Source organism: Manis javanica, chromosome 11 (assembly GCF_040802235.1).
Source record: "Manis javanica isolate MJ-LG chromosome 11, MJ_LKY, whole genome shotgun sequence".
Taxonomy (NCBI): domain Eukaryota; kingdom Metazoa; phylum Chordata; class Mammalia; order Pholidota; family Manidae; genus Manis; species Manis javanica.
This window is the reverse complement of record NC_133166.1, coordinates 25,346,344-25,368,814: the sequence shown is the minus strand read 5'-3', so window position 1 is coordinate 25,368,814 and position 22,471 is coordinate 25,346,344. Positions and strand designations below refer to the sequence as shown.

The 22,471-nt window shown below is 37.3% G+C and overlaps 1 protein-coding gene and 2 pseudogenes across 1 annotated transcript; 2 read left to right on the top strand and 1 right to left on the bottom strand.

Moving 5' to 3' along the window:
* Positions 1-1,841: 1,841 nt before the first annotated feature.
* LOC140844215 (olfactory receptor 52A1) lies at positions 1,842-2,780 on the top strand. Its single transcript, XM_073215689.1, has one exon. The coding sequence runs from the start codon at positions 1,842-1,844 to the stop codon at positions 2,778-2,780; it is 939 nt and encodes a 312-aa protein (XP_073071790.1).
* Positions 2,781-2,903: 123 nt separating this feature from the next.
* LOC140843060 (olfactory receptor 52A5-like) lies at positions 2,904-3,776 on the top strand (annotated as a pseudogene).
* Positions 3,777-13,317: 9,541 nt separating this feature from the next.
* Positions 13,318-14,256, bottom strand: LOC108407211 (olfactory receptor 51V1-like; annotated as a pseudogene).
* Between the last annotated feature and the right edge of the window lie 8,215 nt (positions 14,257-22,471).

Sequence of the window (22,471 nt, the reverse complement as noted above, 5' to 3'; positions counted from 1 at the left end):
ACCAGCTTTTGCAGTGCTATCCCGCCATTCCACCCGCCCTGTGCTCACTCGTGTTCTCTCCCAGCTGCCAACCACTCTCTGTATCTTCAAGTAACACTCACCTGTCAGCTCCTTAGTCTTGAATAGTAAGTCAGACAATGTGATTGTTACTTGAGGGTTCCTGTTCTTACACTGATTATCCTTGCAGAAGAAAAACATTATCTCTGTAGGAAGAATCAGCGGTCTATGAATTTGGGTTCCATAGAATTAAGAATTGAGGAGCAGACCTGTGGCTATCAAGGGCTTCATATGTTAACATATGCCAGCGGATACAGCCTTCCTGTGATGGAATCATCCTGCTGACTGGATTCTTTCATTTGAGGTTAGCAGCACGAACCACACTTGTTCCTGCATTACTGGTGTCTTTGACGACGTTCAGTATATGGTTACCTGCTCATAGCCTTCCTGACATCAAACAACTTTATTGGAGAATCAAGGATTGAATGAAATATTGTTAAGTATATTTTTCACAGGATCACAATATTTTTCTAATGTATGACTTGGTAATTTCTTGCTTCAAAACATATAATATTTAAAAAGTAATGGTTTTTGATCAAAAAAGAATTTTCATGTAACATGTGACTCCAAGATTACCGAAAATTTGGTCAATAGTGAATAGAGATATTAACTCTTTCTGTGGCTCTACAGCCCTCTATGGAGACACTTCTGGAATCCCCAGGTCTGCGCTGTCTTTCAGTTCTAGTTCCATATTTTACTTCTGTAAGGCACATGTAATTATTTTCATTGTTTGTTTTCTAATTTCGTATGCCTATGCTCACAAAATGGTGCAGGCGTTCCATCTGTAAGTCATTAACTATTAATGAAGCAGAATTGGCCAAATCTCATGCTAATATAGCTGCAGTTTTAAAAAATACCCATTTCAGGTAAATTGCCCACTTACCTGTTGTCCTATATCCAGCATCATCAAGAATGAGGCCTGCTGCGCCGACTTTACGGCTGCTGGTTCTCTTCCCTCCTAGAAATTCCTCCCCTCCAGGTTCTATGTAATATGGGTCACAAAATTTCAGCTACTTTAAACTCACAAAGAATTTTAAGGATTTCAACTGTTAGTATATAGGGAAACAGAAGTACAGTTAACCAGAAATGTAAAATGTTTCAAGTAATTTTGACTCAGATCACCAAAAGTGCTTGGATTTGAGTGATCTTTCCTGGATGTAGTCCTTCATTATTTTTCAAGGACCTCCAATCTACAATGATGTAGATTATATATATATATACATGTAACTATATGTATATGTCACGCTCTTGGGTGTCAACTGTTTCCATCTGTATAGGGAGCCTTTTACATGAATATACTGTAAGTGTCTGAGAATTTGCTCGTCCAAACTGACAGTTCCTGACTTAGAGACGATTGGAAAGAAGAGAGCACTAGAGGAGTAGCTGGAAGGTGGGATAAGGAGAGATTCATCAACCTCTCATTAACTGCAATTTCCAAGGAAAATACACAGGTCCAATTGTTTGCCCACAGGTCAGAAATGAAATCACAGACTGGTTGGCAGTCTATTGCCTCAGGCGGGTGGTTGCCTGGCTCTAAAGGAGTTGCCCTGCCAGGCAACAACATCCTACTATGAACAGTGCTGTGGATGCCCTCCCTGGATACAGTGATACATGCACGGATTTGACTTTTCCCTGCAAAAATACCACTGAGATGGATGATATGACCTTGAAGTTTTACAGAAATCAGGCAGAATCACCATGATGTCCTTGGTCAAAAATACGAAGTAGAAGAGCAGTGCCACTCATGACCTTACTTTGTTAGCATCCAGGGTGACAGGGATGCGATGGCCATTTCCAACAGGACAGTCTTCATGCCTCCTGTGCTCACCCTGATCGGGATTCCCGGCCTAGAGTCTGTGCAGGGCTGGATTGGCATCCCATTCTGTGCCATGTACCTTGTTGCCATGATCGGAAATTCCTTGCTTCTCATCATCATCAAATCAGAGCGCAGCCTCCACGAGCCCATGTACATTTTCCTCGGCATGCTGGGAGTCACAGACATTGCTCTTGCCACCACCATTGTGCCCAAGATGCTTGGCATATTCTGGTTTCATGTGCTAGAGATTTATTTTGAATCCTGCTTGCTTCAAATGTGGCTCATCCACACATTTCAGTGCATAGAGTCAGGCATCCTGCTGGCCATGGCCCTGGACCGTTATGTGGCCATCTGCTATCCACTAAGGCATGCAGCCATCTTCACCCACCAGCTAGTCACCCAGATAGGGGCTGTGGTAACACTCAGGGCAGCCATTCTTGTGGCCCCTTGCTTGGTACTGATAAAGTGCCGGTTTCAGTTTTACCTTACAACAGTTGTCTCCCATTCCTACTGTGAGCATATGGCCATTGTGAAACTGGCTGCAGAAAACGTCCACATCAACAAAATCTATGGCTTGTTTGTGGCCTTCACTGTAGCAGGCTTTGACCTCACATTCATCACATTATCCTATGCACATATATTTATCACAGTTTTTCATTTGCCCCAGAAGGAGGCTCGGTTGAAAGCATTTAATACTTGTATACCTCACATTTGTGTCTTCCTCCAGCTCTACCTCCTTGCCTTCTTCTCTTTCTTCACACACAGGTTTGGATCCCATGTTCCCCCTTACATCCATATCCTCCTTTCTAGCTTCTACTTGCTGGTCCCTCCATTCCTCAATCCTCTTGTCTATGGTGCAAAGACCAAGCAGATTCGCATTCATGTGCTAAAACTACTCTGTTCTTAAAATCCATTGTAATTAATACCTTCATACTCTCTTTTGGTAATAGTAACAATCTATCATGCCTAAAAAAATAAAATAAAATATCCATGTGATTTGTAATGCTTGAATTTTTTATTATTTTGTTCCATGAAATTTCCAGGTTGATAGATGGTTTTCCATCACTGTAGTCCACAGCAGCTCTCAACCTATCGTGTTGTGGATTCTACATGAGTATGTTATAACCACATATCAAAATGCCTCCATAAATGCATATATATTTTCTTGGCCATGTTGGGGTCCACAGACATTACACTCAGTACCTGTATTCTTCCCAAAATATTAAGCATATTCTTGTTTTATTACCCAGAGATTTCCTTTGCTGTCTGCCCTCTACAAATGTGGCTTATTCACTTATTTCAGGCAATCGAATCAGGTGTCCTACTGGCGATGGCCCTAAATCACTATGTGGCCTTCTGTGATCCCTTGAGACATGCCACCATCTTCTACCAACAGTTCTTTACTCATATGGAAATTGGGGTCACAGAACTTTCATTCTTGGAGCACCACCCAGTGTTCATCAAATGTCTAAATTCTACAAAACTACAAGCACCTCCCACTCTTACTGTGAGCACATGTCCACTGTGAAGCCGGCTACTGAAGATATTCAGATCAGTAAGATCTTTGGTCTATTTGTTTCCTTCACCATCTTAGTGTTTGATACAATCTTTATTACCTTGTCCTATGTTCAAATCTTTATCACTGTCTTTCACTTGCCCCAGAAGGAGGCACAGTGGAGGCCCTTAATTCATGTATTTCCCACATCTGCATCTTTCTATAGTCTTACTGCCTTGACTTTTTCTCTTTGTTCACATATAGGGCTGGTTCTCACATATCACCTTAAGTCCATACCCTCTTATCAAACCTTTAACTTTTGTCCCTCCTTTTCTCAACTATATTGTCCATGGAGTGAAGATCAAACAAATTTGCAACCATGTCCTGAAAATCTGTTTCTCAAAATAGTCTTAATCATTAGTGCCTCCTTCTACAGAGATCTTAGGTTGTATCAATGTACTTATATAAATATGGTAAAAGTCGTATCTTCTGCAAGTATCTATATCTAAAAACATACTTTAAATCTCAGGTGATCATAACTGAAGGAGGTATGTAACAAACCATGAAATACTTAACAACTTTGTTTGCTACTCACATAAAGTACAAATTCTCTTATTCTAAAATTTCAAATTGTTTACATTATTGCTGTTTTTGTTCTGTTTGTTTAAAAATGCAGGGTCCTCTCTGGCCATACTTAGACCTACCTAGAAACAAAATTGGAAGAAAAATACTGAGTCCAGATGATTTCCTTTGACCATATCTCACATTATAACCTCAAGTTGCTAACCCAACACACATATGTAATTCTGGATATGTCTCATTTTTAATATCTGAGCACTCAAATATCTGAAGTAAACATTAATGGAACAGAGGGAGAAATAGACAGCAACACAAATATAGTAGGAGAGTTCAATACCTTGAAAAATGGATAGAACATAAAGACAGAAGATCAATAGGAAGCTGAGGAACTGAACACTACTGAAAAAATGGGCCTAACAGACATATGCAGAACATCCCATCCCACAGCAGCTGAATACACATTTTTCTCTAGTGCTCATGGATCATTTTCCAGGATAGATCACATGTGCAGTCACAGAACAAGTCTTTAATGATTAAAATATTGAAATAATACTGAGTACCTTTTCTGATTGCAATATGATGAAAGTAGAAATCAATAGCAGAAGAAACACTAGAATATTCACAGATATTTGGAAATTAAACATCAAAGTCTTGAACAGTTGATGAGCTGCAGTTCAAAGAACAAAATAAAATGGCAACCTGAAAATCATCAGATGAAGAAATGAAACAAAACACACACAAAAACCTATGGGATACAATAAAAACAGTACTAAGAATTTCATAGGAATAAAGATACACTGTAAAAAATAAAAATTGTCTCAAATAAATTACCTAACAAATGCAAATGAACTAACAGAAGAAGAACAAACTAAGCCCAAATTAGCAGAAGTAGTTAAATATGAGTAGAGTTGAAATAAATGTAATAGAGAATTGATAAACAATAATTAACTAAAGTAAAAGTTTTTTTCAAAGATTCAGAAAACTGACTATCCTTCAGCTAAACTAAAAATGAGAAAGAACATTAAAACAAAAAAGTCATAAATGAAAGAGGAAACATTACATCTGATATCACTTCTGTTAAATGCAATAAATCATTAGACTATAATGAACAATTATACACCACAGAATTGGATAATTTTCAATGAATGAGTAAATTTTGTTTTGCCAAAATAAATAAAAAAGTCATAGGAGGGTAGAGAAAAATATGGCAGTGTGAGAAGTATGGCAGAAATGTATTTCCAAAATCACACATAACACAAAACACAGTAAAATAAAACTAATCCTGAAAGACTGACCAGAGAGAAGGCTGAAAAAGATGGCTTACATCTGGGGAAAAGAGACCTTATGGAAAAGGGTAAAGTAGTAAAGCCATGTTTCAGTAGTATCCAAGCCCTCCCCTCACCCCAACTCACAGGTGGGACTAAGAGAAATAGAGCAGGGAGAGAGTAGAAGCCCAGGACTGCTAAACACTCACCCCTGGAGATCTGCTCCAGAAGTACAAACCCACATTACATGGCACTCTGGAGATTAGAGGGGTTGGAAAGCAAAGACAACTGGAATACTCAGAGAGATTGAGATTACAGCTGGTTGTGGAGAACAGGTACCCACAACCAGCCACTATGGGACAAAAGAAAGGCAGGCACTTTGAAAGACTTACCAATGGTGAGAGGACAAGGATTACACTGAGCTTCCTGCTCAGGAGAAAGCAGAGGTGGATAAAATGATCCTGGCACACTCAACCCAGCCTGTTGGGAACTTTCAGGAGCTTCAGATGCTACATTCTCCTGGCTGGCAACACAGCACTGAGGTACCCCTCTGCCATATATGGAATGAAACTCCTTCCCCTTGGAAGGCAGTGTTCTACACACCTGCTGTCCCCACCATTGCGCCAGGCCAGCTTTAGGACAGCTGCACCTATGGCAGCTACAGGGTCATAATGCAGAGATTCCTCGCTGTTTACTTGGCCCACTGGATCTGGCAGTGGAGGCAGGCACTGCAACTGAGAAACAGGAAAGAACTCTTTCCTCCTGGATGGTGCTGGCACCGCACATGTGACCCCCACCATTGCTTCATGGGATGAGCACTTCAAGAGAGCAGAGCTTCTGGGCACTAAGGGGCATCACTACACAAAGTTATTATTCCACAGTAATGATTAGAAATATGAAACAGCAAAAGAATTTTGTTGAAATAAGATTCTACAAGCAACTAAAGAATGCCAAATGCAACTGAAATCACCAATCTTGGTAACAATTTCAAAATCAAAATCTTTAACATGCTCCTGGAACTACAGCAGAATATTCAAGATCTCAGAGAGGACTTCAAGAAAGAGATAAAAACTTTGAAAAATACAGTACCTGAAATGAAACATACAATGGAGGGTTTTAGAAGCAGATTAGATGAGGTAGAGCAGATGGTAAATTAAATAGAAATTAGAGAACAGGAAAAGAAAGAAGCTGAGGTACAGAGAGGAAAAAAAGGATCTCTAGAAATAAAAAATGACAAGAGAACTGTGAGAACAATCCAAGCAGAACAATATTTTTATTATAGGGGTACCAGAAGAGGAAGAGAGAGAAAAAGGGATAGAAAGTCTCTTAGAGGAAATAATTGCTGGAAACTTCACCAATCTGAGGAACAAAATAATCTGGCAGGCCATGGAAATGCACAGATCTCCCAACACAAGTGACCATAGAAACACAACACCAAGACATATAATTAAAATGGCAAAGATCGAGGACAAAGAAAGAGTATTAAAAGCAGCCAGAGAGAGAAAAAAGATGACATACAAAGGAAACCTATCATACTATCATCAGAGTTCTCAGCAGAAATCTTGCAGGCCAGAAAGGAGTGGCATGATATATTTAATGCAATGAAACGGAAAGTCCCTGAACCAAGAATACTCTACCTGACAAGACTGCCATTTAAATTTGAAGGAGGGATTAAACAATGTCCTGATAAGCAAAAGTTGAGGGAAGTTACCACCCATAAACCATCCCTAAAGTGTTTTACGGGACTGTTAAAGATAGAAGTGTTCCTAAATATGTGAAACAAACACTAACAGAATTAAAGAGGAAAATAGAATGCAATGCATTCATTTTAGGAGACTTCAATACACAACTTACTACAAAGGACAGATCAACCAAACAGAAAATAAGTAAAGAAAGGGACAGAGGCACTGAACAACATATTACAACAGATGGACCTAATAGACATCTATAGAACTCTCTACTCAAGAGCAATAGGGTACACATTCTTCTCAAGTACACATGGAACAGTATTAAGAATAAATCATATACTAGGCCACAAAAAAACCTCAGTAAATTTAAAAAGATTGAAATTTTACCAACCAGTTTCTCAGACCACAAAGGTATGAAACTAGAAATAAATTACGCAATGAAGAAAAAAAGCCCACAAACACATGAAGGCTTAATAACATGCTCCTAAATAATCAATGGATCAATGACCAAATAAAAACAGTGATCAGGCACTATATGGAGACAAATGACAACAATAATTTGACACCACAAAATCTGTGGGATGCAGCAAAGGCCATTCTAATAGGGAAGTATATTGCAATACAACTCTACATCAGGAAAGAAGAATAATCCCATATGAAAACTGTAAATTCACAATTAACAAAACAAGAAAAAGAAGAACAAATGAGGCACAAAGTCAGTAGAAGGAGGGACATAATAAAGATTAGAGCAGAAATAAATAAAATCGAGAAGAATAAAACAGTAGAAAGAATCAATGAAAGCAGGAGCTGGTAACTCAAGAAAATAAACAAAATAGATAAACCCCTAGCCTGACTTATCAAGAAAAAAAGAGAGTCTACGCACATGAACAGAATCAGAAATGAGAAGGGAAAAATCCCTGTGGACACCACAGAAATATAAACAATTATGAGAGAGTACTATGAAAAATTATATGCTAACAAAATGGATAACCTAGAAGAAATGGACAAGCTTCTTCCAAGGCTGACCCAGGAAGAAATAGAAAATCTAAACAGACAAATTACTAGCAACGAAATTGAACTGGTAATCAAAAAACTACATAAAAACAAAATAACCAGACTAGATGGATTCAACACTGAATTTTATCAAACATTTAGTGAAGACCTAATACCCATCCTCCTTAAAGTTTTTCAAAAAGTAGAAGAGGAGAGAATACTTCCAAACACATTTATAAAGCCAGCAGCACTCTAATAACAAAACCAGGCAAAGACACCACAAAAAAAGAAAACTACAGACCAATATCCCTGATGAACATATATGCAAAAATACTCAACAAAATATTAGCAAACCAAGTTCAAAAACACACCAAAAAAGTCATCCATAATGATCAAGTAGGATTTATTCCAGGGATGCAAGGATGATACAATATTAGAAAATCAATCAACATCATCCACCACATCAACAAAAAGGACAGAAACCACATGATCATCTCCATAAATGCTGAAAAAGCATTTGACAAAATGCAACGTCCATTCATGCTAAAATCTCTCAACAAAATGGGTATAGAGGGCAAGTACCTCAACATCATAAAGGCCATATATGACAAACCCAAAGCCAACATCATACTTATCAGTGAGAAGCTGAAAGCTTTTCCTTCAAGACTGGTATCAAGACAAGGATGCCCACTCTCCCCACTTTTATTCAACATAGTTCTGGAGGTTCTAGCAATAGCAATCAGATGACACAAAGAAATAAAGGACATCAAGACTGGCAAAGAGGAAGTCAAACTGTCACTGTTTGCAGGTGACATGATATTTATTGTACATAAAAAACCCTAAAGAATCCTCTCCAAAACTACTAGATCTAACATCTGAATTCAGCAAAGTTTCAGGATACAAAATTAATACACAGAAATCTGTTGCATTCCTATACAGTAATGATGAATTTGCAGAAAGAGAAATCATGAAATCAATTCACAATTGCATCAAAAAGAATAAAATACATAGGTATAAACCTATCCAAGGAAAGTGAAATACCTATACTCTGAAAACTACAAGACACACATGAGAGAAATTAAAGAAGATACCAATAAATGGAAACACATTCAATGCTCATGGATAGGAAGAAATGATATTGTCCAAATGGCCATTCTACCTAAAGCAATCTAAAGAGTCAGTGTAATCCCTATCAAAATACTAACAGCATTCTTCAACAAACTGGAGCAAATAGTTCTAAAATTCATATAGATCAACAGAAGACCTCAAATAGTCAAAGCAATTTTGAGAAGGAAGAATAAAGCAGGGGAGATAATGCTCTCCAGCCTCAAGCTCTATTACAAAGCCACAGTAATCGTGAAAATTTGGTACTGGCACAAGAACAGACCCACAGACCAGTGGAACAGACTAGAGAGCCCAGATATAAACCCAAGCATATATAGTCAATTATTATACGATATAGGAGCCATGGATATACAATGGGAATATGACAGCCTTTTCAATAACTGGTGTTGGCAAAACTGGACAGCTACATGCAAGAGAATGAAACTGGATTACTATGTAACTCCATACACAAAAGTAAACTCAGAATGGATCAAAGACCTGAAGATAAGTCATGAAACCATGAAACTCTTAGAAGAAAGCATAGGCAAAAATCTCTTGAATATAAACATGAGCAACTTTTTCCTGAATGCATCTCCTTCAGCAAGAAAAGCAAAATAAAAAAATGTACACATGGGACTACATCAAACTAAAAAGCTTCTGTACAGCAAAAGACACCATCAGCAGAACTAAAAGGCATCCTACAGTATGGGAGAATATATTTGTAAATGACATATCCAACAAGGGGTTCACATCCAAAATATGTAAAGAACTCACACACCTCAACACCCAAAAAGCAAATAACCCTATTACAATACGGGTGGAGGATATGAACAGACACTTCTCCAAAGAAATTCAGATGGCCAACAGGCACATGAAGAGATACTCCTCATCACTATTTATCAGAGAAATGCAAATTAAAACCACAATGAGATGTCATCTCACACCAGTAAGGATATCCAACATAGAAAAGATTAACAACAACAAATGCTGGTGAGGATGCCGAGAAAGGGGAACCCTCCTATGCTGCTGGTGGGAATGTAAACTAGTTTAACCATTGTGGAAAGCAATATGGAGGTTCCTCAAAAACTAAAAATAGAAATACCATTTGACCCAGGAACTCCACTCCTAGGAATTTACCACCAAAAAACAATTTCTCATATTCAAAAAGACATATGCATCCCCATGTTTATCACCTCACTATTTACAATAGCCAAGATATGGAACCAACCTAAGTGTCCATCTGTAAATGAATGGATAAAGAAGAAGTGGTATATATACACAATGGAGCACATTTCAGCCATAAGAAAGAAACAAATTTTGCAACATGTATAGAGCTGGAGGGTATTCACTCAGTGAAATAAGTCAGGCAGAGAAAGACAATTTCCAAATTATTTCCCTCATTTGTGGAGTATAACAACGAAGCAAAACTGAAGGAACAAAACAGCAGCACACTCACAGACACCAAGTAGGAAAGAGGGTTACTGAAGAGGAGGGGTGGGGAAGGGCGGGTGCTCAGGAGGGAAGGAGAAGGAAATTGTGGAGTATCATGATTTGTGCACATGATGTGTGTGGGGTCACAGAAAAGACAGTGTAGCTCAGAGAAGATAAATAGGGACTCTGTGGCATCTTACTACACTGATGGACAGTAACTGTAATGGGGTATGGGGAGGATTCAATAATAAGGGTGAATATAATAATCACATTGCTTTTCTTGTGAAACCTTCATAAGAGTGTATATCAATGATAACTTAATGAAAAAAAGAAATTACATATAGATTTAGCTTTAAATTTCCCAAATCAGTATTAAATAACTCATATTTTCCCTAATAATTTAAATATTACTAAATATTTATTAAATTAATTTCTTACTTTTTATATTTATCTAGTGTTATTTATGTGCTTAAAATTCTGTTATTTTGATATGTGTGGGTATTCTTTGTATATCTTACTTTATAAAATATTGTTGCTTTATTATGTATTTTATTAATTTAGAAAACAACCAGTAATCATTACTTCAAATGTGTTTTTCTAATTTTCCCATTTCCCTGACTTTTAATCTTCCCTAATAAACTAAAAGATTTAATTTAAAGATGTTGTTTGTTTAATCACTGTGAAACTAAAGAATTCTTTTAAGAGGACAAATATAGTTAAATAGAGTGAAGAATGTGTTTGTCTCCTGATGTCTGTGCTATTATATCCTGTATCATAGTGTATACAATTCCAACATGTGTTTATATTCATTTGTATCTACAGGTGTTATATTTGTAAATGGGATTTGTTATCCTATTTTATTTTCTAATTTTTTTATTTTTCATTAATAATTTAGAATCACATGAGAAATGAAAGAATTATTTATAGAATGTGCTCCTTGCTGAATGATTATAATTTTAACAAATTGCTAGCAAAAAACTCTTGAGTTTTATTTTTATAGTAAGCTTGGAGTAAATAAGAGCATTACCTTCTTTTATCACATATAAACATCTTAACTAATTTATTAATGAATTTCATTGAGTATTAAATAACATCAAATCAACATGTGATAGTGAGAATTCTTGACTTTTTCCATACTTTCAAGGGATTTATAACAATCCATAAGAAATTTATTGTTATATGCAACCAACCATTGCTGTTTTGAACTCCATCTCTTTGATTATAAATTGTTGGGAAAAATGCACTCCCTAATTAGATTCATATTAGTGATTTTTCAGAACGCAAAAAAAGAAGCATAGATTATCATTTCTTTTTTAAGCCAGCTTGACTTTCAATGTAGCTTCACTTATATTACGGTAATAACTTTTAAATTTTCAATCATTTGACTATTTTCCTTATTTTCAAGTTGTGAAATCTTACCTTTATGACATACATTTCACTGCATTTTAGTTGGAACTTGGAAAAAGGGCCAATATAATGCTGTGAATTGGGTGCCATATTACCTTTCAGGATTGGAAGTTATTTTTATTACCAGTCCACTACACCATTTATGATTTGTTCAAATCTTGAGCTTCCAAAATATAAGTAAGGATTCCAAACGAACCTAATGACAAACCCACATTTTCTCTAGGCAAAGTTCATCACCAAGTCTTCTATCTCTATTTTATACCCTTTCTGATTAAGATTGAAATTTAAAAGCTTTTAATTTATATATTTACATATTTGCTACCAGTCAGCTTATCTCATGTATATATCCAAGTGTATAAATACATTTTACATTCATGTCAGAACAACAGTACCTCTTCAGAATACATGGTATAAAGATTAAATCTTTGGATTAATGACTCAGAATCTCCACTGTAGAAGGTAGATGACTGTGAATTTGAATATTTGGAGGAATCCTTTAAAGAGACAAAAGGTTTACCAAGTTTGGGGTCAGAAATTCATGGGCAGAATTTCACAAAGTAATCAAAATTAGCTCTTTTTAGTAGCATATACATTAACACTTTTTTTCCTAATTTGGTGACCAGGATGAGGATGATGAAGATGTTTTATTGCTAGAGCTGAAAAAGATAACAATATCCTCTCCTTAAGATCCTCATGAATGACAATTCCTCAAGGTTTGCAGTACAGAGTAAACATTATTCATTTCCCAAATGACTGGTCATCTGACTGCAGACTAATTATTAAGCAATACATATCTTTCCATTGGTAAATGCTCCTACCAAAAACAGTCGTGCTTTGTTAATATTGATCCAGAACATAAAGCAAATGAGTGAGGCATTTATTCTTAACAGCAAAGAACATGAAGTTTTGTAAACCCGAAATTAAGATAGAAAGTTTGGTAATCATTTATAGATTTGTGAAAGAAGGGTAAGAATTCCTCTGAGAAGCAAGAAACAGTTATTTTCTGATGGATTAATGAGAATAATGATGACACTTTGGAATGGATGCAAATTGAACTACTAACCAATCTGAAACAGTTTGAGGTTAGAGACTGTTTGTAACTCCTATGTCTCATCAAGAAAACTACCAACTGGTGATAAAAGAATGCCTCTGCTGCTGCTTACAAACTGTGTGTTTGGGTAACTTTTTTGTAGACATTTCTTGCATGTCAACTTTTTCTGGATAATTTTAAATATTATCTTTTCCTAGACAGAAATGGTAAAGACATACGATGAATGATTCTACTTACAGAACTTCTAACACTATACTTGAATTGAAAAACATGGGTTTTATTTACCACTCTTAGTAATTCTAAATCTTTCAACTAATAGTCTATCTTATTAAGTCTTAATTTTTGAGTTAATTAAGTAAATGTTTTATTTCTTCTCCCTGACCAAAGTTTTCTGCATCTAAGTGACATACATCTCTTCAATCTAAAGTATTTCATTTCCCTTTCATGGAGAACCACTTCTGGATCCTGCCACAGATCTGTTGTGTCTTGACACCATAGATGATGGGGTTCATCAGAGGTGGGAAGGTGATGTAGATGTTGCCCGTGAGGACATGGACCACAGGAAAGAGGTGCTTCCCAAAGTGGTGCACCATGGTCAGACCAATGATTCGGATATAGAAAACCAGCACTGCACCGACATGGGAGACACAGGTCGGCAAGGACTTGAGTCACTCCTCGTGGAATGCAACAGCCAAGACTGAGTACAGGATAAGAATATAGGATGAAGAATTAACAAAGAATCAAACTAAAGGGTACAAATAACCAGGACCAAGGCATAGAAACTGTTGAAGTGGATGTCAGAACATGCTAGTCTCAGCAGGTCCTGGTGCAGGCAGAAAGAGTGGGAGAGGATGTGGAATGGCAGTAATGGGAAAACTTTAGGCAGATATGGGAGTAATGATGAACATGAAACTTGTAACTATAATTCCCAGTCTGATTTTGATGATCCTGGCATTGGTTAATATGGATGTATACTTCAGAGGATTACAGATTGCTATAAATGATCAAAAGCCATGACAAAAAGGATTCCAGACTCTGAGGGATAGACCATGGATGATGTAGGTTTGGGCAGTGCAGGCATCCAGACCAATCTCCTGGATGAGCCTCACAGGATACCTAGCACGGTGTGCACTGTGGACAGCCCCAGGCACAGGTCAGGGAGGGCCAGCATGGCCAGGAGGTAGAACATGGGCTGGTGCAGGCTGTGCTCAGTCCAGATCACATGCAGCATGAGGCAGTTTCCTGAGAGTACCATGGCATAGATACATGAGAAAGGCATGGAGAGCCAGGAATATTCATTCCCCTTCCAGGCCAGGGAATCCTGTTAGCAGAAACGGTGAAGAATTGTCATGAGCAGAAAAAGCAGGCATTGCTAATTTGAGGAGATTTCTCTGTGAGTCAGAAATTATATCCATTTGGTAGATAACTTTCAGACAACTTTTTTCTCATACAGGACCAGTCTGAGCAAAAGTGGGATATCATGTAATATGGAATTCTTCAGTTCAGATTAAAAAGTCATATTTGTTGTTGTTCATATCCATTATGCAAGTACATCTGCACACTTAAGAATCTTATGCCATGAGGACAGATTAAAGATGGCAGCATGAGAGGAGAGACAGAGGCTTCCTCCTAAGACTGGAAAGAATTAGAAAATGTAATTGGGGCAACTAATCCTGAGAGAGCAACAGGAAAGAGGATGCGTCAGACTGCACACACCTGGAGAAAAGAGCAGACCTCTGGGAAAAGGGGTTACGTGGCTCCAGCAGGACCTGAGTCCCTCCCCCAGCCATGCTCACTGGCAGGAGGAAGACAAATGGAGAAGAGAGGGAGTGGAAGGCTTTGGACTGATGAATACCTAGCTCCGAAGATCTGCACTGGGAGCACAAACGTACATATCATGGTGCTTTCATGAGACTTGCATGACTACTGGGTTGGAAAGTTAATACAGGCAGAGTTCCTGGGGAGACTGGGATTCTGCTGCTTGTGGAAAGCAGGGATCCATATCTGGCTGCTCTGGGAGAAAAACATATACCTGTGTGCCCGGCCCACTGGCTCTGGCAGTGGAGACAAGCACAGGAGCCAGGAGGCAGGGAACAGCTCTTTTCTACCCCCAGTGCTGCTCCCCTGAGATGCCTGACATTGCTTCAGGGGCTCAGCAGCTCCAGAATAGAGCTTCTGGACACTAGAGGGCGCCATATACAAACATGAAATGCCAAAGGAACCTTGTCCAGAGTAAAATTGTTAATACAACTCCTGAGAAAGATTTAAATGATATGGACCTCGTTACTCTTCCTGAAAGGGAGTTCAAAATAAAAATAATCAACATCCTAATGGAGGTTCGGAAAGACTTCCAAGAACTCAGGAATGAATTCAGGTCAGAGATCCAAATGTAGAAGAGCATGATGGAGGGTATTAAAAGCAGGTTGGATGCATTGGAGGAGAAAATAAATGAAGTAGAAACTAGAGAAAAGGAATACAAAGAAGCTGAGGCACAGAGAGAAAAAAGGATCTCTCAAAATGAAAGAATATTGAGAGAACTGTGTGACCAATCAAAGCAGAACAATATTCGCATTATAGAGATACCAGAAGAAGAAGAGAGAGAGAAAGGGATAGAAAGTATCTTTGAGGAGGTAGTTGCTGAAAATTTCTCTCAGGCCATGGAAATCCACAGATCCCCCTACACAAGGGACCCAAGGAAGACAACAGCAAGACACATGGTAATTAAAATGGGAAAGATCAAGGATAAGGACAGACTGTTAAAAGCAGCCAGAGAGAGAAATAAGATCACATACAAAGGTAGGCCCATCAGGCTGACATCAGACTTCTCAGCAGAAACCTTACAGGCCAGAAGGGAGTGACATGATGTATTTAATGCCATGAAGCAGAAGGGCCTGGAACCAAGATTACTTTATCCAGCAAGATTATCATTTGAATTTGAAGGAGGGATTAAACAATTTCCAGATAAGCAAAAGCTGAGAGACTTTACCTCCCACAAACCATCTCTGCAGTCTATTTTGGAGGGAATGCTATAGATGGAAGTGTTCCAAGGGTTGGATAGCTGTCACCAGTGGTAGTAAAATCATGGTAGGGAGGGTGGAGCAGCTTATTGTGAGGCAAATGCAAAATTAAATTGACTATCCCCAAAGCCAATCAAGGGATAGAGAAAAAGTATAGAATCTGATACCCAATATATAAAGAATGAAGGAAGAAGAAAAAGGAGGAGAAATAGAAAAGAACCTTTAGATTGCGTTTGTAACAGCATACTAAGTGAGTTAAGTTAGACTGTTAGATAGTAAGGAAAGTAACCTGGAACCTTTGGTAACCACGAATCCAAAGCCTGAAATGGCAATAAGTACATACCTATCGATAATGACCCTAAATGTAAATGGACTGAATGCACCAATCAAAAGACATAGAGTCACTGAATGGATAAAAAAACAAGACCCATCTATATGCTGCTTACAAGAGACTCACCTAAAACCTAACGACATGCACAGACTAAAAGTCAAGGGATGGAAAAAGATATTTCATGCAAACAATAGGGAGAAAAAAGCAGGTGTTGCAGTACTAGTATCAGACAAAAAAGACTTTAAAATGAAGAAAGTAACAGAGATAAAGAAGGATATTACATAAAGATAAAGGGCTCAGTCCAACAAGAGGATGTAACCATTCTAAATATATATGCACCCAATACAGGAGCACCAACATATGTGAAACAAATACTAACAGAACTAAAGGAGGAAATAGAATGCAATGCTTTCATATAGGAGACTTCAACACACCACTCACTCCAAAGGACAGATCCACCAGACAGAAAATAAGTAAGGACACACAGGCACTGAACAACACATTGGAACAGATGGACCTAATAGACATCTATAGAACTCTACACCCAGAAGCAACAGGATACACATTCTTCTCAAGTGCACATGGAACATTCTCCAGAATAGACCACATACTAGGCCACAAAAAGAGCCTCAGTAAATTCAAAAAGATTGAATCCTACCAACCAACTTTTCAGACCACAAAGGTATAAAACTAGAAATAAATTGTACCAAGAAAGCAAAAAGGCTCACAAACACGTGGAGGCTTAACAACACGCTTCTAAATAGTCAATGGATCAAGGCCAAATTAAAATGGAGATCCAGCAGTATATGGAAATAAAGGACAAAAACAACACAAAGCCACAACTTCTGTGGGAAGCAGTGAAAGCAGTCTTAAGAGGAAAGTATATAGCAATCCAGGCATATTTAAAGAAGGAAGAACAAACCCAAATGAATAGTCTAACATCACAGTTATCAGAATTGGAAAAAGTAGAACAAATGAGGCCTAAAGTCAGCAGAAGGAGGGACATAATAAAGATCAGAGAAGAAATAAACAAAATTGAGAAGAATAAAACAATAGAAAAAATCAATGAAACCAAGAGCTGGTTCTTTGAGAAAATGAACAAAATAGATAAGCCTATAGCCAGACTTATTAAGAGAAAAAGAGAATCAACACACATCAACAGAATCTGAAATGAGAAAGGAAATATCATGCAGACCAAACAGAAATACAAAGAATTATTAGAGACTCCTATGAAAAACTATATGCTAAGAAGCTGGAAAACCTAGAAGAAATGGACAACTTCCTAGAAAAATACAACCTTCCAAGACTGACCAAGGAAGAAACACAAAACCTAAACAAACCCAATACCAGCAAAGAAATTGAAGCAGTAATCAAAAATCTACCCAAGAGCAAAACTGCTGGGCCGGATGGATTTACCTCGGAATATTATCAGACATACAGAGAAGATATAACACCCATTCTCCTTAACGTTTTCCAAAAAATGGAAGAGGAGGGAATACTCCCAAAGGCATTCTATGAAGCCAACATCACCCTAACACCAAAACCAGGCAAAGACCCCAACAAAAAAGAAAATTACAGACCAATATCCCTGATGAATGTAGATGCAAAAATACTAAATAAAATATTAGCAAACCAAATTCAAAAATATATCAAGAGGATCATACACCACGACCAAGTGGGATTCATCCCAGGGATGCAAGGATGGTACAACATTTGAAAATCCATCAACATCATCCACCACATTAACAAAAAGAAAGAGAAAAACCACATGATCATCTCCATAGATGCTGAAAAAACATTTGATAAAATTCAATATCCATTCATGATAAAAACTTTCAACAAAATGGGTATAGAGGGCAAGTACCTCAACATAATAAAGGCCATATATGATAAAACCACCGCCAACATTGTATTGAACAGCGAGAAGCTGAAAGCTTTTCCTCTGAGATCGGGAACAAGACAGGGATGCCCACTCTCCCACTGTTATTTAACATAGTACTGGAGGTCCTAGCCATGGCACTTAGACAAAACAAAGAAATACAAGGAATGCAGATTGGTAAAGAAGAAGTTAAACTGTCACTATTTGAGGATGACATGATATTGTACATAAAAAACCCTAAAGACTCCACTCCAAAACTGCTGGAACTGATATCAGAATACAGCAAAGTTGCAGGATACAAAATTAAGACACAGAAATCTGTGGCTTTTCTATACACTAACAATGAGCCAATAGAAAGAGAAATCAGGAAAACAATTCCATTCACAATTGGGTCAGAAAGAATAAAATACCTAGGAATAAACCTAACCAAAGAATTGAAAGACCTATAACCTGAAAACTATAAGACACTCTTAAAAGAAGTTAAAGAGGACACTAACAAATTGGAACTCATCCCATGCTCTTGGATAGGAAGAATTAGTATCATCCAAATGGCCGTCCTGCCCAAAGCAATATACAGATTTGATGCAATCCCTATCAAATTACCAATAATATTCTTAAACGAACTGGAACAAATAGTTCAAAAATTCATATGGAAACACCAAAGACCCCGAATAGCCAAAGCAATCCTGAGAAAGAAGAATAAAGTGGTGGGGATCTTACTCCCCAACTTCAAGCTCTACTACAAAGCCATAGTAGTCAAGACAATTTGGTATTGGCACAAACACAGAGCCACAGACCAATGGAACAGATTAGAGACTCCAGACATTAATCCAAACATATATGGTCAATTAATATTCGATAAAGGAGCCATGGACATACAATGGGGAAATGACAGTCTCTCAACAGATGGTGCTGGCAGAACTGGACAGCTACATGTAAGAGAATGAAACTGGATCACTGTCTAACCCCATACACAAAAGTAAATTCAAAATGGATCAAAGACCTGAATGTAAGTCATGAAACCATAAAACTCTTAGAAAAAAACATAGGCAAAAATCTCTTGGATGTGAACATTAGCGACTTCTTCATGAATATATCTCCCCGGGCAAGGAAAACAAAAGCAAATATGAACAAGTGGGACTTTATCAAGCTGAAAAACTTCTGTACAGGAACGGATACCATCAATAGAACAAAAAGGTACCCTACAGTATGGAAGAATATTTTCGTAAATGACAGATCTGATAAAGGCTTGACATCCAAAATATATAAAGAGCTCATGCTCCTCAACAAATAGAAAGCAAATAATCCAATTAAAAAATGGGCAGAGGAGTTGAATAGACAGTTCTCCAAAGAAGAAATTCAGATGGCCAAGAGACACATGAAAAGATGCTCCACATCGCTAGTTATCAGAGAAATGCAAATTAAAACCACAATGAGATAGCACCTCACACCAGTAAGGATGGCCACCATCCTAAAGACAGACAACAACAAATGTTGGTGAGGTTGTGGAGAAAGGGGAACCCTCCTACACTGCTGGTGGAATGTAAATTAGTTCAACCATTGTGTAAAGCAATATGGAGGTTCCTCAAAATGCTCAAAATAGACTTACCATTTGACCCAGGAATTCCACTTCTAGGAATTTATCCTAAGGATGCAGCACTTCAGTTTGAAAAAGACAGATGCACCCCTATGTTCATTGCAGCACTATTTACAATATCCAAGAAATGGAAGCAACCTAAGTGTCCATCAGTAGATGAATGGATAAAGAAAATGTGGCACATATACACAATGGAATATTATTCAGCCATAAGAAGAAAACAAATCCTACCATTTACAACAACATGGACGGAGCTAGAGGGTATTATGCTCAGTGAAATAAGCCAAGTGGAGAAAGACAAGTATCAAATGATTTCACTCCTATGTGGAGTATAAGAACAAAAGAAAAATTGAAGGCACAAAACAGCATCAGAATCACAGAACGCAAGAATGGACTAACAGTTACCAAAGGAAAAGGGACTGGGGACAATGGGAGGGTAAGGAGGGATAAGGGTGGGGAAGAAGAAAGGGGGTTTTATGATTAGCATGTATAATATGGGGGTTGGGGGAAAGGGGAGGGCTTTGCAACACCGAGAAGACAAGTAGTGATTCTACAACATCTTACTATGCTGATGGACAGTGACTGTAATGGGGTTTGTTGGGGGTGGGGAATTGGGGTAGGGGAGAGCCTAGTAAACATAAGTAAATAAAAAAAAAGAAAAGAAAAGAAGGTCACCTTATAAAGCAAAAAAAAAAAAAAAAAAAAGAATCTTATTCCATTTCTACCTAGTAAAACATTGAGGGTAGAAAAAAGGCAAAAAGTGACATAAGTAGATTTTTGTCTTTTCTCAATAAATTTGAGATTATAATAAGTTTTGACTTTGGAATGTATTACTCTTTGATTTATATTCTGTTGCTATTGTAAAAAATAGTTACCCTTCACCTTCAGAGGACCTTTTCGTTCATTCTGTGATTCAGTTACATCTATCCAACAATCCCTGCTTAAGTTTCGACTCCATTACAAAAACTCAGATACATTTGTGCCTCTCCTCCCAAGAAACTAGATTGTATCCTTTAAGTCCTTGCAGGGAGAGAGAGAGCTAGAGGCCTGTGATTTATAACATCAGGAAAAGACTAATTGTTCTGAATTAACCCCACATTCCCTAGGGATATTTTGTTCAAATTTTAAAGAGAATGATGAAAATACCTATTATCTAATTGCAATCTGGAATTATGCAACAGCAGCGCATTTGTTTTATTTGACAAACATATTCCATTTGATGTTCTGGGCTGTTCAAGCACTGCTCTAGACATTTAAAAATTATTAGGTAATTTCAGTCTCACACAAACCCCTAAGCAATAGGTATTATGATGAGCCGTGCTTTACAGATTGGGCTCAAGAAAGGCTAACTAGCTTGCTGAAGTCCCACAGTGAGTAAACGATGATTTGTTTTCTGATGGTCTGACTCCAGGGCCTGTGCTCTGAACTCTTCCGCTCTGTCCTAAATTTCATCCTCCCTGAGACTCCTTCAGTTCACATTTACTCCTCACATGCGAGCTGAAATACACCTTCCTCCGATTTCTCCAATATTCACCTGTGAGTGATGTTTTTCTTCCCTGCTTCTTAAACACATTCTATCATGTATATGACAGGCATGACAGTTTTGAGCATTAGAATGTTGTTAAAGACTCACAGTAGATTAAAGAATGCTCTAGTCAGGTTAAGTTTTCACTTTCCACAGAGAATTACTGCTAGCTTTGTCCCTTGAAGGTAGAGAGACTATACAGTTAGGGCTAAAAGACTCACAAAAGTATTTGGAACAATACTGGTGCCATTATAGCTGTATAATCTTGTGAAAGTTTCCAAGCTGGTAGCGCCGAGCAGTGTTATCACAGAGAAATACAATGTGAACCACTTTTGTGGTTTTAAAAGTTCTAAGTACAAAGAAACAATTGAAACTAATTTTAGGATTTTATTTAACCAACCATACCTGAAACATTATGTCAATGTATAGTCAATATAAACCTTATTGAAGGGAGATTTGAAGTCATTTTTCCATGCTAAGTCTATTCTAGTATATATTTTATACTTACATCTCAGTTTGGACTTGCCATTTTTCATGCACTTAGCAAGCTCCTTGTGGCTTGTGGATAACTTATTAAATAAAATAATTTAGGAACCTTGGCTACTTCCTCTCTAAAATGGAAAAGATAATTTAGTTTTATTAAATGTTTTCTGTCTCACTATTCTAAATGCTTTACATAATTCATCTAATTATTAATTGTGCAATCATATGAAATGTTAATATCCCCATTTTAGATAAAAAAAAACTTATATAACATTAAGTGTCTTGCTCAAGGACACACCATTGGAGAAGAGTTTCCAACCCAGTAAGTTTCCTTTTATAAGCACATTCTTTATCTCTATGCTTTACCCCCTATTAAAGTAAAATATATGATCCGCAAGTAATTCTAGCCATTCAAATACGTAAAACAAATACTCTAATTCTGAGAATTATAGTGATAAGATTTCTAGGACATAGTAAATGATTTAAGTGATGCTTAATAAAATTACTGTTAGGAAAATACAAGCTCTGATTTCATGCAGCTCCTAAGGATTATCAACCACATACAAAACTACAGGACTTATAAACAATGTTTTATATTTTCCAGAACATGAACTCTTTGAATACTTAAGCAATGGGCTCAAAAAAGAGGAAAATCTTGTAGCTAAAGTGAAGGGAAATAAAATGAAATTTTGTTAATAAAAATAACCTGTTTTATATAGGAAATGTCTGCTGCCTTTCAATTAAAATATAAAA